General features: G+C 43.5%; 1 protein-coding gene across 3 annotated transcripts in view; it reads left to right on the forward strand.

Moving 5' to 3' along the window:
• Positions 1-17,182, forward strand: part of CRTC1 (CREB regulated transcription coactivator 1) — a 43,037-nt gene that overhangs the window by 9,464 nt on the left and 16,391 nt on the right. For all 3 annotated transcript variants that reach the window (XM_058858898.1, XM_058858901.1, XM_058858900.1), the window contains exons 2-7: positions 8,405-8,521; positions 12,625-12,762; positions 13,670-13,731; positions 14,548-14,642; positions 15,930-16,015; positions 16,379-16,422. In XM_058858898.1, coding sequence (XP_058714881.1) covers positions 8,405-8,521; positions 12,625-12,762; positions 13,670-13,731; positions 14,548-14,642; positions 15,930-16,015; positions 16,379-16,422 — 542 coding nt within the window. The remainder of the gene's footprint in view (positions 1-8,404; positions 8,522-12,624; positions 12,763-13,669; positions 13,732-14,547; positions 14,643-15,929; positions 16,016-16,378; positions 16,423-17,182) is intronic.

Below are 17,182 nucleotides of genomic sequence, written 5' to 3' on the forward strand. Positions count from 1 at the left end.
GGAGGCAGCTGGGGGAGAGCTCCGAGCCTGGGTGATTTTTACAACCCCGTTTCCTCACGGTTTTATAGCTCAGGCAACCTGGGGAGCTGCTTGCAGCTCCTGAAGGAGAATCTAATGGGGCCTTGGAATTTGGAGATGACTCATAAGAGGACAAAACAATCCAGTTAAGTGATTTGAGGTCTTAAATAATCTCTTCAGCAGGAAGGTGAAGAAAACATGAACTCATGAGTAATAATTGGCTCTCTTGGAGTGCTAAAAGTGCAGCGCTGGGGCTTGGCCAGGGCTCAGCTGATTCCTGCCCGGGCTTTGCTGATCAATAACATCTCAGCTCTTATGAATGGAATTTATTTGACTGGACTGTAATGCTCTTAGCAGAGGATTATTTGGATTTCACTTCTGAGTTGGGATTCTTGGGGTGTCCTGTGCATGGCCAGGGCCTGATCCTGATGGATCCCTTCAAACTCAGCCTGTTCTGTGGTGAATTCATTTTAGCTTCATCCTGAGGGATCCTTTTGAACTCAGTGTATTCTGTAATAAATTTATTTTAGATTGACCCTGATGGGTCCCTTTGAACTCAGACTTTTCTGTGAGAATTGTATTTTAGGTTGTTTTATAGTGAGTGCTGTATTGCACCTCTGCTGTGTCTCTGCTTTTTGGGGTTGTTTTTTGGGTTTGCTTTGTCTCCTGCTCTCCACAAGTCACCCAAATGCCCAAAGTTTGCTGATAACAAAGAAGAAGTGATCCTTGCCTCCCATTTTTCTGCTTCCTGCACATGCAGCCTGCACAAATGAGTGTTTTCAGTCCCAAATCCAAAGGGTGGGAATGCCTTCTTCAGGTTATCACAGACTGGAGATAAGAACTTACTCCATCACCTCCTTCCCCTCTGTCAGAGCACAGAATTTGCAGTTCTGCCTTAATTTTGGAGAGGTTTTTCAGCAGCTGCAGGGGCCTCCTGCAGGTGTTACAGCCTTTGAGACCTCAGGATTTTCTTGGGAAGCCACTGGAAGTGCAGGATTGAAGCAGTGCTATCAGGTAACCTTAAAAATAATCAGATTTAGAAAGCCTCAAGTCAGCTGCCTCGCTGCACCCTTCCCTGTGCCTGGCAGTTTTCATTACTCTCATGATGAAAACACCTTTTTCTGAATCCCAGTTTGTTTTTCCATGGAGCTCCTGTTTCATTCCAGGAGATGGAAGAGGAGGATTTTGCTTCCCCTTTGCTCTGTGCTGAGCTGGGACAATCCCAGGCAGCAGCACCACCCTTTGCTCCTGGTCCTTGAAGGTGTCACCTCTCAGTTTGTTGTGAAGTTTTAAAGTTTTGGAGGTGGTTTTGTGCATTGGGGGTGAAAATGAAAATCCCTGAAAATCAAGGCTGGCCCTGAGGAAGGAATTGCTTGGGAAGTGGCTCAGTGGCAGAAACAAAACTGCTGCTCTTTTGTGGCTGCTAAATTCCAAGATATTACAACAGCTTCCTTCCCTTAAAAAAAAAAAAACAAAAAAACAACAAAAATGCTTTTTTTTTGGCCTTTTCCTGCATTTTTGTTCTTCCTGGCTGCATTTGCTTGGCCTGAGAGCTGTGTTTGTGTCCTGACACGGCGATGGGATAATGGAACAAATCCTTAAAAGTGACTGGAGTGACAGTTGTGGTGCTGGAGGAGTAAACAATGATGTAGCAGTTCCACGAGCCTGGGGTCATGTCCAGTTCATCCCATATGTCTGCAGTTTTTTTGGGGTAATTTTCACTTCGTTTCTAGTAGACATTTGGCTTCCTGTTTTGGCTTTGCTTGTCCCATTCCCTGCAAAATCCATCGCTCCAGGACACCGAGATCCTTGGGAGGCCAGCAAGGATTGGCACAGGCAACAAGGGAAACTTGTGCTGGGCTTGTCCTCACTCCTCTGTCCAGAGCCAGCCTTCAAATCTTCACTTTTATGACACAAAAAACACCCTGAAAATTTAAAAAAAAAAAACCCCCCCAAACCGTTGCAAAACATTTTGTTCCAAGCTGCTGCTGGAATCTCTGAAGTCCCAAGCGAGGCAGGCAGAGCAGCTGCTCTCACTGTGGATTATCCCTTTCCTCTCAACTTCAGCCTTCATTTCCTTTCCCCTCCTTCCTGGGAGGAACAGCTGCGCCTTTGGAGCCTCTGCTGCTCTTGGAGCACGGCTGGAAACTGCAGGAAATCGGTGACTTTAGAAATCTGCCTCTTCCTGAGTGTGACAGCCCAGTCAGAGACAGGCAGAGGCTCCTCTGCTCCTTATCCTGATAAATGAGGCTGGGGAGAGTGAAGGAGCTGCCTCTTCATCCCACTCCCTCTTCCTCATGGTCATGAAATGTTGTTTATTCCCAAATAATTCAAAAATTCCCAATTTCCCAAGTAATTTCCCAAATAATTCCCAAAATATTCAACAAAAAATAATAATAATCAAATACAATAATGGCAATAATTCCCAAAGAGAGCAGCGGTGTCACTCTCAGGGTGTTGATTGGGATTTCAGAGCCCCCTTGTTAATCCCTCAGCTGACAGCAGCCTGCTCACCTCGCTGGAATTTCAGATATTTTTAATCTCCCTCTGTCTCAAGCCCTTTCCTAGAGGATCAGGGTGTTTTGTCACAGAATTTGAGCTGTGGTTTGCTGTTATCACACCTTTTTCTTTCTCTGAGGTGCTCCAAAAGATCATTTCAAACATGTGGCTTTGTGCCATAAAATTTATTTCCCTCATTTATCAGAGCATTGAAGGTAAACTCCATTATTTACATGTTACAGGTGCCTGCTGAGGTGAAAATATTGCTGTTGTTAGATTTCCTAATATTGATTTTTAATTACATGGGAAATTAAAATAAAAAGCCAAACTTGAAATCCATCTCTTCAGGCACCTATTGAACTATTTGATAACAGCATGGGTGAATTTATATCAGTAACATGTAAATAATGAAAGTATTTGTAATTATTTGCAATAAATTATCCAAAACATGATAAAATTATAAAAACAATCAGTATTCACCCAAGCTCTAAAAGCATTATAGAGATTAAAAAGTCCAAAAGTCTTCTCAACCTTCATTTATTTCTGGGAGCAGCAGGATATTTTAATTCATTTATCCTCATTCCCCCAGTGGGATCCAGAGGTGGAGGTGGCTGACAGCCTCTGGAATATCTGGAATATCTTCATTTATCCCCACTTTTCCCTGGATTTCTCCAGGTTTGGAGCACCACTCAAACTTTGAGTTGCTGATGGGATAATTAAACTGTGAGGAGTTCCAGAACAACCTTTCCAAAATTCCTCTGCTGGGATTATTCCCATTTGCCAGGAGGATCCCTGAGATGGGAACAGTTTGGGATCTAAAACCAAATCCTCTGCCCCTGGAACTTGTTCTGTGCTCAGAACTTTGTGTCTGCTCATTATTGATTTTAATTTTCAGGTTGGGGATGTGGAGAGGCACCGGCAGCTGCTGGAATTAACAAAATCGTGGCCAACACAGAAATTCCCTTTTCCTTGGTTTATCAGGATTTTCCTTTATTCATTTGTGATTTCTCCCTCATTGAATTAAAGAAATCCCAGGCAGTTTTCAGGGCGAGTGGGTTCATAAATGAGCAGTTATTTGAATGTGTATTAATTGCAGCAATTCTTTGAGTACCAAGTGTTGAGTTTTTAAAATTCAGATTTTAATTCCAACGAATTTTTGACTATTAACAGAAAAGGGTTCCCTTGAGGAGCCAAAGTCTGGGTGTTGGGAGAGTTGTTGGCACCTTAAGGAAATTTTAAACAATTAAAAGAAATTTTAAACCCAAAGTCTGGGTGTTGGGAGAGTTGTTGGCACCTTAAGGAAATTTTAAACAATTAAAAGAAATTTTAAACCCAAAGTCTGGGTGTTGGGAGAGTTGTTGGCACCTTAAGGAAATTTTAAACAATTAAAAATAGGTTAAATGAATTAAAGGGTTAATGAGGTGATTTGTAGCTCGTGGCAGCTCTGCCACTAAATCTAAACTGGAATCATTAAATCGCTGTTAAGGTCTCTTTCTTTTAAAGCTTTTATTTGCTTTTCTTATCAACACGAGGATTGTGAATGGGGAGAAATCTCCCTTTGAAGGCTCCAATCCCGCTGGGATGGCAGCAGGAACTGCAGCGTTTGTTTGACTTGCTGTTTAATTCCAACTGCTGAGAGAAGCCAGAGCAGGACTTTGGGAGCCTCTTTTCCTTCTGCTTCCTCTCAACACAGGCACTGGGAAGTTCCTCACATCCAAAATCCCAAATCCTGCAGCAGCGCTGGGTGCTCCAGGTGAAAAATTCCTGGGAAATTTCATCCTTGTCCAAGCAAACCCTGCTCAGCACAAGGGGATTTCCCTATAATGCAGCCTCTAAAACTCCCACTAAATCCTGCCAGCAGAACTGAAGTCCCAATTAAGCTTTAATAATACTTTTCTAATTTTAATCCACGCCGGTTTTGCTGCTTATTAGGCTGAGGTGCTAAAGAGGAAGGGTTTTTGTAAAGGGAAAAAAATGAAATTATGAGAAAGCTCAGTGTGGAAACTGCAAGGCGGTGAAAAAAGCCGTTATCACCAAATCTTTGCTTCCTGTAGTCATCAGATATCTGGGCTTTTATCAAACGGACACTCCACCCTTTTATTATCGTTCTGGCAGTCCAAATTTCATCTGTTAAAAAAGGCATTTTAAGAAAAACCTTTACACTGGATTTGGGTTGATCTACAGCACCAAAATTGCCAAACTTCCCAGTAAGTTCTGCCCACAAATTTGTAATTTACTCAGAATTTTTCAGGGAAGAATTTCAATAACTTAAAGTATTTAATTCTTAATAAATGCATCATTTAATTCCCATCAAAACTGGATTTGTATTTAGGGTTTTGTTTCTGTCCTTATTATTTTTTAAATTGTAGAACTTGAATCTCTCCCTACCAACACAGCTGTGTGTCCAGCAAACAGTAACCCAAATGGAAAAATAAATGTATTTCATATAAATTTTCATATAAATGATAGGATTTTTTGGATTTTAAAGAAAAAAAAAAAAGAAGATTTAAAGTTGAGTAAGAGAAAGGCTGGTGGAAGGAAAATTACAGATTCCATTTGGATGTGGCGTTTGGGGAACATTTGTTCAGAAGAAGAAAACCAAGCAGAAATAAAGTGGTTTAACAAGCAAAAGCTGTTTCCTTACCAAAAGCTTTCTTGGGAAAGAACTGGGCTATTTAGCAATATTTTCAGCTGTCAGGGAGCTGCTCTTGGCCACATCACAGAGAAATGGAAAAGCTGCAATGGAGAGTCACCGAGTTCTCGTGGTTCATGAAATTAATAAATCTGGTGAGCACTCAGTAATTCCTTATCATCCTTCCCTGTCTAAATTCATCCAGAATCCAAATTGCACTAATTGAATCCAGCCCCAGGAGATAACCCTGGGGCTGCCCTGAGACTTGTTAACATTTCCAGAGTAATCAGAATTTTTTTTCTATTAAGAAAAGGCTTTTCCTTTTTGTTGTTTTCTTTTAAAATCCAACCCCTCTCCAAACCTCATCCCCAGTTGTGCCATGTACCTGCTCCACCTCGCAGGGTGGATGGAGAGGAAAATGAAATTTCATTTTAGTCACAGCATCTGTTGTTTTCCTAAAGGGTGGGGAGGCCTTGGCACGGATTGCCCAGAGAAAATTGTGGATTTCCCATCCCTGGAAGTGTCCAAGGCCAGCTTGGAGCAGCCTGGGATGGTGGAAGGTGTGGGGTGGAATTAAATAATATTTAAGGTCCTTTTTGTCTTGGTTTAGGGCAAATTTGGGAGAGAACCTTCAAATGGGGTTCCTAAACTTTTATTCTGGATTTTGGTCCTGCTTCCCACTGTGCACTGAGCTACCTCAGAGAAATTTGCAGCTTTTTTAAAACTTTTTTTTTTTCTGCTGAGGAGGAAAAAAAACAGAGCTGATTTCACTCCTGATTTCCTTCTGGAATGACAGCAAAGTCCTAAGATTCAAACAAACTTTATTTTCCAACGAAAAAGCCGGAGCTGGGAGTCGCTCAGGACACAAACCCTGCTCTGTTTACACTCGATCTTCGCAGATTGCAAGTGGCAGTTGTTGATGGGCTCCAATAAATGCGGAGTCTGGGGGCCACTCTGTGCTGCAAGGCAGGAGCTGAGCAGAGCAGGCAGCCCAGCTCTCCCCGGTGTGCTGATGGATGAGAGCAGCGAGCAGCAATCGCTCCTCTTCCTTTTGGCACCGATCTCCAGCAGCGTTTATCCTCGCTGAAATCAACCCTGCGGCCAAGCCATTGAACAGCCCGGGCTCCCCAGCTCTTGGGTCGCCTCATTTCCATGGAAGTGCAGCAGAAAGACAAATGTTCCTGACCTCCCTGTCCTGTGCTGCTTTTGAGGTGGGAATATCCTGAGAAAAAAAAAAACAAAATCCTAAAAAAACACAAAGCCACCCCCTCCTCCCTTGGAGGTTCTTGAAAGGAAACCAACACCTGTTGGAGTAGTTACTTCAATGTTTGGCCCAAATCCCAAACAAAATTTTTTTTTCTTCCCCTTTTTTTTTTGTTGTTGTTTTTTTTGTTTTTAACAACAAAAACATATGCAGGGACCAAGGAAAAAGCACAGCTAGTTCTGATATTGTGCATTTTGTGCTCTGAGTTGGAGGGGCTGTGACTCATTAAGTGATACCAGCACAGGGTTTCTCTAATTTCATGTCTTGCTTCAGGAATTGCGTGGCAAAATCTTTCACGAGAGAAGCGAAGGGGCCCTTCCTGCTCCTTCCATGGGATCTTTCCGAGCCATTTGTCAGGGAAAACTGGGAATATTTTATAAATCAAATTCCTGAGAGAGATCTGTCTTTCTTCCACTTTGTGGATGGTGTCTTGCCCTAAGAGCTGAGGCTTTTGAGAGCACCCTGGCAAGGGCTGGGCACGAGCTCGGAGCTGTTTTCCCACCTCAGTGATCCTGGGATTCTGTGCTCTCTGGAGGGGTTGGATCTCCACCAGTCATCTTCTAAATCAGGGATTACTTTGTTCCCTCAGCTCAACACAGAGATTTTAGCTGTCTGTGCAGTTGGAAATTGGTGGCTTCTGGGGGAAATTCTGTGAATAAAAGGTATTTGAGTTTTCTTTGAGTTGTTTGAATGTCAGGAAAATGTGTGAGCTGTCCTCAGGGTGAGTTATATTCAGGGACTATTTTAATAGAAAATTCCTCCCTGGGAGAGTGGGGAGACCCTGGGATGGAATTCCCAGAGCAGCTGGGGCTGCCCCTGGAGCCCTGGAGCAGCCTGGGATGGTGGGAGGTGCCCGTGGCAGGGGATGGATGAGATGATCCCTAAGGTCACTTCCAGCCCAGATCATTCTGGAATTCTCTGATCCTCCATGGATACTTCCCAAAGTCTTGGCATGGAATAAACACGAGGCTGGGCCTTTTTTCTGCATCCTGTCTGGGTGCTGGCAGTGTGGTGTGAGCACTCTGAGCATCCCTTAACATTCCTGAACATCCCCGAGCATCCCTGAGCATTCCTGAACACCCCTGAGCATTCCTGGGCATCCCTGATCATCTCTGAGCATCTCTGAACATCTCTGAGCATCCTTGAACATTCCTGAACATCCCTGAACATCCCTGAGCATTCCTGAACACCCCTGAACATTCCTGAACACTCCTGAGCATCCCTGAACATCCCTGAGCATTCCTGAACATTCCTGAACATCTCTGAACATCCCTGAGCATCCCTGAACATCCCTGAGCATCTCTGAACATCCCTGAACATCCCTGAGCATCCCTGAACATCTCTGAGCATTCCTGAACATCCCTGAGCATCCCTGAACATCCCTGAACATTCCTGAACATCCCTGAGCATCCCTGTGCATCCCTGAACATCCCTGAACATCCCTGAGCATCCCTGTGCATCCCTGAACATCCCTGAGCATCCCTGAACATCCCTGAGCATCCCTGAGCATTCCTGAACATCCCTGAGCATTCCTGAACATCCCTGAGCATCCCTGAACATATCTGAGCATTCCTGAACATCCCTGAGCATCTTTGAACATTCCTGAACATCCCTGAACATCCCTGAACATATCTGAGCATTCCTGAACATCCCTGTGCATCCCTGAACATCCCTGAACATCCCTGTGCATTCCTGAACATTCCTGAACATCTCTGAACAACCCTGAGCATCCCTGAGCATCCCTGAACATCTCTGAGCATTCCTGAACATCCCTGAACATCCCTGAGCATTGATGAACATCCCTGTGCATTCCTGAGCTAGAAATCCTGGCTCTGCCTTTTCCTTGGAAATCTTTCCCTGCCCTTTCTCACAAGAAACTTGTGGAGAAGGTTGGCCCTCCTTTGTAACCATTTCCATTCTCAGTGATCACAGTGTCAAATTGTACTGGTTAAAACAGTTGAAATTCTATTTTCCTCCTCCTTTTCTTTCAGCTACAGCTGCAGAAAACCCAATATTTGCAACTGGGGCAGAGTCGTGGCCAGTACTACGGGGGGTCACTGCCAAATGTGAATCAGATTGGGAACAGTGCCATGGATCTCCCCTTCCAGGTGAGTTCTGAGGGTTTTTCCTTGGATTTGGTGATAAATTCTGTGCTTGGATGCTGGTCCAGGCAGCTGCTGGTCCCAAAATCAGCACCTAAAAATTCAGATGGGGTTGGGATTGTGGTAGATTTTCATTCTTCTGTCTCTGTTTGTGAGGCTTTGGGGTCAGGAATACTCTGAGAGATGCAGTTCCTAATGAAATCCGGGAATTCCAAATTGGGAGGAAATAAAGGTGGTGTTGGGAGCTGAGGGGTGGAGGAATTGATGTGCATGTTCTGTGGGAGGAATTTTGGGAGAGGAGAAGAGCAGTGGGACACAAAGTGGTATCAGAATAATCACTTTGTTTTGGGCTGGCTGGAAAAGAAATGTCACAATGTCCTGGCTGGGTTTTGTGACACTCCAGGGATGACACACCTTAAACAGAAAATCAAGAGTTTCAGGTGAATATTTTGAATTGTTTTGAAGCATATTTGGACAGAGGGTGTTGTCCAAGGACAGGATTAGCTGGTGGATCATTTGTGGACTTCTGATTTCCACATTTAGTTGATTTAGAGTGCTCAAAATAATGGACATTTCTGCATTGGTTTTCCTTATTTGAGCAGTCACAGTTAGAGCTGAGCTCACGAGGATGTGGTGGGAAGGAAATTTTGCAGTTTGTGGTTTTCTGATGAAGGCTGCTTAATAAAGATGGAGAAACTCTTGCTGACCTCCTCTAACTGCTTCTTGAAATAGGTGCAGACAGCTGAATTTGGGCAGGTTAAAAGCTTGAATCTTGTGCAAGAGGAGAGGCCAAAGTCTATTTTAATCTTGAATTCTTTGAGGAATACAGAGCAGAGGTTTGTAGTAGACTGAAGTCCTGTGTTACTCCACAATGTCTGCTCTGTTCAAGTTTTTCCCTTTAGCTTTTTGTTAAGGAGGTTAAGAATTCCTTTTTAACAATAATATTTCAGCGTTTCTGTGCTTGATGGCCATCACTGGTGCTTTTTACCTGGACTGTTTTAATCTGGACTGCTGAAAAAGGAATATTCAAAAATTTATGAATGACTGGAGGAAGAGATGGAAACAAGCTATCCTTAAACCCTGGGGGTTTCTATATTTTTTCACACACACACACACTAAAAAAAAACCACCCAAATTGATGTTATTCCAGATAACAAATGGTGACAAGCAACAAAACAACCCCATGTGTTTGTAGCAGTGGGGAAAAGCTTTCCAGGTTTTTCCAATTTTAAGCTCAAAGCACGACTGCAAACGACTCTGGGCCCGTGTGAAGGCAGAGCCTGGGTGGTTGTGCCTGCTGAGAGCGTTGGTGTCTGAGCATCTTCTGCTTCTTTGATTTGCAGCACAACGGAGCTCTGGCTGAAGCCTTTGGAGCAGTTCCTGTCTCTTTGGTAAACAAGTTTTTAGGTTTGTGCAAATACGTATTTAGGACTGGTCCTGTTTGCCCAGGTGGATACGTATTTCTGCACACCTGCTCTGCCGTGCACAGGATTTATTTGAGTCACCCCCAGCTCCACAGGACTGCAGGGCTGGCACACAAATCCAGGTTTTGCCGTGCATCCCAGTCTGGAACATGCAAATAATTCCTGTGCAGGCTCCCTGGACTTGCTGTCATGTGGTTATTTCTGAGTTTTTGGGGGTTTATTTGGTGCAGCCAGTGGATTATTCAGTCTTGGCCTGTGGTTTCAGCAATCTCTGAGCATGTGCACTCAGCCTGCATGTTTAAATCCATGGGGAAGGGCAGAATGAATTCCCAAATCCTGCTTGGCACCAGGAGGCACCAGAATATCAAGCAGCAGTAGGTACCACTCCTCCTTCCCCCTCATCCACCTCACCTGGGTTTATTTCCTGATAAATCCTAAAAGGACACTTGGAGAGCACCGAGCTTTTTCCTTCCTGTCTGTATTGAGCTGATTTTTAATGGTTTGGGGGTTTTGGGTCTGGTCTCAAACCCTTGAATGTTTTTCAGGGGAGTGAAGCCCTTTTAATTCCTCATTTTCCCAAATAAAATCAATGCTCAGTTCTATTTTTTTTTTTTTAATCCATTTTTTTCCCCTATAGTTAAATATCTCATGCCGTGCAGAGATGGTGAATTTTAATCCAGGAACACTGTCCTGGTGTTTGGCCCTAAATAAATTTTATAGGAAGGTTGCTGAGAGAAGCCAGACCTGTTGGAGGTGTTACCCATTTCCTCAGGTGTTTTCTGTTTCCCTGAATTCAGGATTCTTTTGGGATCTTGGTTCCTGGAAAGCCAGGGAACAGCATTGCCCCCAAATAAATCCCTCTTTCCATAAACTGTACCCCTGAGCTGGGACACATTCCACATTTATTTGTGCCACTGCTGCACTCAAATGAGATTTTTATTGTGTTTTCAATAAGGAAATTGTGCCAAAAAAAAAGGTAAAAACTTAAGAAATAGCGTTTTTTACCTTGAACTTTTTGTCTTTATAGTTTTGTGCTTTTTTGCTCCCGTTAAATTCCAGGTGAGCTCTGCAGTCCCTGTGCTCCAGGCTGGCTGCTCCTTTTTTAGCACCACTGACATAGGAAATTGCTTTTCCTGTTGACCTTCCAAGCACGTATTTGCAAATTTTGCTGCCTTTTGGGCTGTAACAACAGAAAAAAAGGAGGAGTTTGAAACCTTTTGTTGCTTTGGAATGATGAATATTCCCACTTCTGTGTGGGGATTGTTGTTCAGTGTTTGCAGCAGAGATTAAAGCACCGTGTTTGAATTTAAAACCCTTAAAAATTGAGATTCTGTTTGAGATTTCTCAGCCAAGTGAGGAAGTGAAGCACAAACCCCATGATCTGAAGTGCTGAGAGTCCTGTAAAAAGTCACTGAGCTCCTTTCTAGTCCCCTGTTGCCTTAAATATTCTGCTGCATATAAAATGTTGGCCCTGAAATGAGAAAATAAACACCACAGCCCCTCTGCAGCTCTGTTAACACAGCCTGTGTGTGCAGAGAGGGTGAGGAGCCCAATATTTGCCAAAGAGAAAAGAGTTTAAAATAGTAGAAAGGCTCTTTAAAAAGTTCATACAAACAAAGCCTTTCAAAATAAATGCAAAGCTTTATAGAAATAATCTTTTCAACAGCCAAAGCTGACACTTGCAAAAAAAAAAAGCAAAAAAAAAAGGGAAAAAAAGGCTGAATGTGGAAGCCAGATGGTTTCATGGCTTGGCAGACAGGACAGTGCATTTGCCACGTGCAGCACCTGAATGGAGGAGGAAATTTTGGATTTCCAAACAGATGGTGTTGAGGGACTCAGCAAAGCTGTTCACATTGGCAGGGAGTGCAAGGCTGGGGAGGTTTTTTCTCTCCCTGGAGACCCATAAATTGCTGGTGGAGTACGAGCAGAGATTGACCCCTCGGTACTTCCTCTGTCCCTCCCCCAGGTATAGACTGGGAAGGGCTGTGGAAAATGTGAAAGTTTTCCAGTTTAGCCTGGGAATTCATCTTCCCTGTCCTTCCCCTGCCATCCTCCTGCTCTGAAATCATCTGCTCAGGAACCGCTCAGGATGTCGGTGCTGATAAGAGTCCAGGTGGGACCATCCCACCTCGGGTCCCTGAAGGAGCCGAAAATCACTTCAAAGCCATCAGACAGAGGAGGAAGGAAACTGCTTTTCTTTTTCTTTTCATTCTCTCAGTGTCCCCTTTAAATAAATCTGCTGCGAGGAGGGGTGAGAGGCCAGCCCTGCGAGCAGGCAGCGTGTCCTGGGGAATGCTGAGCTCAGCGTGCAGCTCCTCCCTGCATCTCCTGCCCTGGGATCAGGCTCTGGATGTCGGCATGTTCCTCCGGGATGCGCCCTGCATGCTGCACCAAGGGCATGTGGACAGCAGCTGGCAGCTCCTGTGGGCTTCAGGGGTGCCAGGGTGTGAGGGCAGTGCTGGGCCAGGCCAGGGCAGCTCCAGCATGGCCCCTTCTGCAGGAGGCAGCTTTCCCAAAAACCTGGCAGAGGAAAAACAAAATGACACAACGTCCACATCTTGTTTTGAGTCTGATTCCTTCGAATGACCCAGCCTGGCACAGGAGGAGGAGGAGGAGGAGGAGGAGGAGGAGGCTCTGGGCAGGCTGGGGGTGTTTCCCTGTGGATAATCCCGGTGTCTCTCCCAGACCCCGTTCCAGTCGTCGGCGCTGGACACGAGCAGGACCACGCGGCACCACGGGCTGGTGGACAGAGTGTACCGGGACCGGAACCGCCTGGGCTCGCCCCACCGCCGCCCGCTCTCCGTGGACAAACACGGCCGGCAGATATCCTTGGCAGCAGGGCTGGGCCATCCCCTCCCCTCCCCTCCCTGCCTGTGCTGGCCACTTCCCTCCTCGCTTCCCAAGCCCTGACCCAATCCATCAATTCCTGCTGGAAAGCCAGAGTTGGCCTTTGCTCGGCTTTCCTGGGGATAATGATCCAGCTGTGGGATGCTTGGATGGATTGGGGACACAGGACAGAGGAGCCCTGGGAATTTGGTGGCCTTCTCTGATGGGGTGGTTGCCATCATCAGCAGGGCTGGTGTGAGGCTTTTGGCTCTGTCCCTTCCTGTCTAAACTGGATTTGATGGATGGAGCGGTGGATCAGGAATTGGCTGGATGGATGTGTCCAGAGGCTTGTGGTCAAGTGACAGGTGGCATCCTCAGAGCTGGTCTGGGGACATTTAAGGGTGACATGAACAGTGGGATTGGGTGCACTGTCACTGCCAGCTCTGGATCCTCTCATTCCCACCCAAACCACTCCATGATTCCCTGAAAGGTCAGGGCTGTCTTGGGGAAATGGGAATTTCCCTTCAGAGCTGAGCAAACCCAACCCAGGATTCTCCTTTGCAGCTCCTCGTGCATTTCAGTGCAGGTTGATTCATCCTTTTGGCATTTGGGGATGGGAATGAGCTGAACATTTCTGACAGGTTTTAAATCAGCTGGGATTGATGGGGCTGGAGGGGATGTGTGACACGAGGCTGAAGGCACCAGGACATAAATCCATGGAAAAGGAGGATTTTGACCGCTCAAACATTACAACAATCCAGATAATACTTTGGGTTGAGATCCTTTTACAATTCCCCCATAGAGAATCTTTGAGTTTAGTGGTTCTGACACGATAATTGGAATTATTCTTGGGAAAATATTTCCTGCTGGAGTGGCAATTGTTGCTGCCTTAACCCTGGCTCACGTGGACAGCTGCCCCTATGGCACCGTGTACCTGTCGCCGCCGTCGGACACGAGCTGGAGAAGGTGGGTGCCACCATCCCGAGGGGTTTGGGTGTTCTCTGACACTGCAGCAGCCTGCAATTGTGCCTTTTGGAATTCAAAAAGGCACTTTTGAATTCAGTCCTGCTCATTTTACATGAGCTTTAAAATGAAGATGTCTGCAAGCGATACCTTAATTTAATGGTACCTTTTTAAGGGTAAATCCTTAAAGTTTAATCTTTAAAAATCCTTTAAAATCTTGAAAAATCCAGAAGCTCTCAGGCACAGCCTGATATTTCTCTTGGATATTTCTTGGATATTGACTTGGATATTTCTCTGAGTGCAGAAACTGGGCTGGGAATATTTCAGTTGGAAGGAACACAGAGTTACACTTTTTGAGAGTGGCCACACTTACAGAGTTCATCCTGAGATGTGGTGGCCATGAAATTTCCCATCTGCACAACATCCTGAACCATTCCTTTTCCTCCTCCCAGCCAGGAATGTTTGGTTTTCAACCACCACAATAACCAAAGTATGGTTAAACAGCTTAAAAATGGCATTATTTGATCACATTTAATCTGAACAAAGCAGATAAAACTCTGTTCTAACAAGGGCAACCAATTTATCCTGTGTTCCTCTCAATCCCATTATTGAAACAATTGCTCTTCAAACTTGAACTAATTTGTTCTGCAAATTGATTGTTTCACAAGGAAATTCTGCCTGCTTTCTGCCACACAGAGATTTTTGGGTTTTAATGCTCAATATTGAGGTTTTACCGAGTTGCTGCTTTTATCTGAGAGGAAAATTCTTTTATTTAGTGAAGCTGACAAGAAAAATGTTGTGGGTTTTGCTTTCTCTCAGGACAAATTCTGATTCTGCCTTGCACCAGAGCACCATGACTCCAGCTCAGCAGGAATCCTTTTCAGGAGGGTCACAGGACATGCAGCAGAAAAGAGGTGAGCAGGAAAAAATAAAGGATGAAAAGGTTTATAACAATGGAATCCTCACAGATTGGGCTCCAGGTGTTTGTAGAATTCAGGAGTGACACAACAGTTGGATCACATTCACCCTTCTGGGTGCTGAAATCCAAGGAAAATGACACAAAACAAAGGGAGAACGTTTTCCTGAGCCCCAGATTTTGTCATTTTTGCGCTGGGCAGGATCCCCTGGGCTGGTGGGACTTTGGTGCTGAGTTCTCAGCACTGCCAGAGCTCTGGAGGAACTCCTGGAGCAGTGTGGAATTCCCAGAATTTCAGTCAGAGGCTTCACCCCGTGTTTATTGCGGGGATCCCCAGGGAACATCCCCTGCGAGGAGACAGATTCCAACCAATCCCAGAACAATTCCAGGCTGGAGCAGCCCCAGCACCCTCAGTTCTGGTGCCCTCTGCTGGGCCCTCTGCCTGCTCCAGCTCGGGAAAATCGGGAATTGCTCATCCTAAAGGTCTTTGCCAGCCTTAAAATTCCCTGATCCTAAGGAAAACTCCTAAATTTAATCCTTCAACAAGCAGCCAGGGGTTATGAGCACACAGCACAGCCCTTGGACACGTCTGTGCTGTCCTGCAGCTCTTCCATGTGCTCCTGGAGCTGGAGATCCTTGGGAAATGCTCATCCAAACCAGGATTCCATAAATCTGGATCTACACTCATGGCTGTGAGATGTTTTCATTGATTCACCTCTCTCTGGCTGGGCTTTTTTGGTTTTTTTGTTCCACCTTGAACAGCAAAGAAACATCCTTGGGATGTGGAGAATTAAATTCCAGCTTTGTGGTGTTTCTCCATGCCAGGGAGGAGGGATTGGATTTTCCCCACTGGAATTGTCCTCAGGGAAGCCCTTTGGATGTTCAGGGTCTTCATCAATTGTGCAAATTGCAAAAGGTGGGGAAAAGGCAGATGCCAAATAAACCCTTCCATGGACATCTGGGCAAAATCAATTGGAAGCCAGAACATTTTGTTTGGGTGTTTTTGTTTTTGTTTTTTTTTTAAATTCTCACTGATTTAATAATTAATTAAATAACATTTCAATTAATTAAATAAATTAATTCAATTCATTCAATTAATTAAATAACATTTCAGTCTGGTTTCAGGAATCTTTGGGTTTTTTTAAACCACAGAATTCATCCTCCTGGATAATTTAAACTCCGTAAGATTTTCCCAAAGGTTAAACTTCCAATCTGAGAATGTCTCAGTGGGAAGCTGAATATTATTGATTATTAATGATTCCTTTTCATCTCCTTTTTTTTACAGTTTTATTGCTGACTGTCCCTGGAATGGAAGAAACCACCTCTGATGCAGACAAAACCCTCTCTAAGCAAGGCTGGGACACTAAAAAGGTGGGAATTGCACCTTTCAAGGCACAGAAATTCTATTTTCTGAACAGATTTAGATAAATGAATGCTTTAATCTCTGTCAGTATTAATAAACTACTTGAGGAGACTGGAGATTAAATGCTGTGTTTAAAAACAAATAATAAACATTAGATATGAAAGAATTTTATGTGTGTGAATGCACAGGCTTGGTTATATGAGGAGAAACTCTTGAAATCGAAGATTTGCTGGGCCAGTAAAGCAAAAAAATGATAAATACCTTCCAAGAGCACCCAAATCTTACACAGAAATGATTAAATTAAACTTTTTTATTGAAAAATACCCTCCAGCAGCATCTTTGCCTTGAAATCTCTCTCCTTTCTCTTTCAGACTGGGTCATCGAGACCTAAATCCTGTGAAGTTCCAGGAATCAAGTAAGTTCTCAGCAAATTTTTATCTTAAGAGCACTGAGATCTTAAAGAAAAATTATGGATTGAATATCCTTGAGGATCCTGTTGCTTTGGAATTTTCTGGGAAGTTTTTAGGTACAAAACAAGACCCTCTGAGGGTCAGAAATACAAAAAAAAGTTCTTATTTACGGTATTTCTTCTTAAAAGCATCTTAAAAAGCTCAAAAATACATTTTGTGTGGAATTCTTGGTTGAATACATTTTTAAAAGCTCAAAAATATCTTCTTCATAAAATTTTCTTGTTAAATACATTTTAAAAAGGTAAAAAAGTCTTCTTAATGAAATTGTCTTGCTATAAACATTTTTAAAAATTCAAAAAAAAATCTTCTTAATGAAATTTTCTTGTTAAATACACTTTTAAAAGCTCAAAAACACATTTCGTGTGGAATTCTTTGTTAAATACACTTTTAAAAGCTCAAAAATATCTTCATGCAAAATTCCTTGTTAAAAACACTTTCAAAAGCTCAAAAATATATTTTGTATCAAATTCCTTAATGAATTTTCTTAATAAACACATTTTTAAAAGCTAAAAAATATCTTCTTACGGAATTCCTTGTTAAAAACGCTTTCAAAAGCTCAAAAATGTCTTTGGTAGAATTTCCTTGCTAAATATATTTTCAAATACATTTAAATATATGTATTTATATATATATAATATATATATTTCAAATATATATAATATATATAGATATAATATATATATAATATATATTATATAATATATA

The sequence above is a fragment of the Poecile atricapillus genome, chromosome 28, assembly GCF_030490865.1.
Source record: "Poecile atricapillus isolate bPoeAtr1 chromosome 28, bPoeAtr1.hap1, whole genome shotgun sequence".
Taxonomy (NCBI): domain Eukaryota; kingdom Metazoa; phylum Chordata; class Aves; order Passeriformes; family Paridae; genus Poecile; species Poecile atricapillus.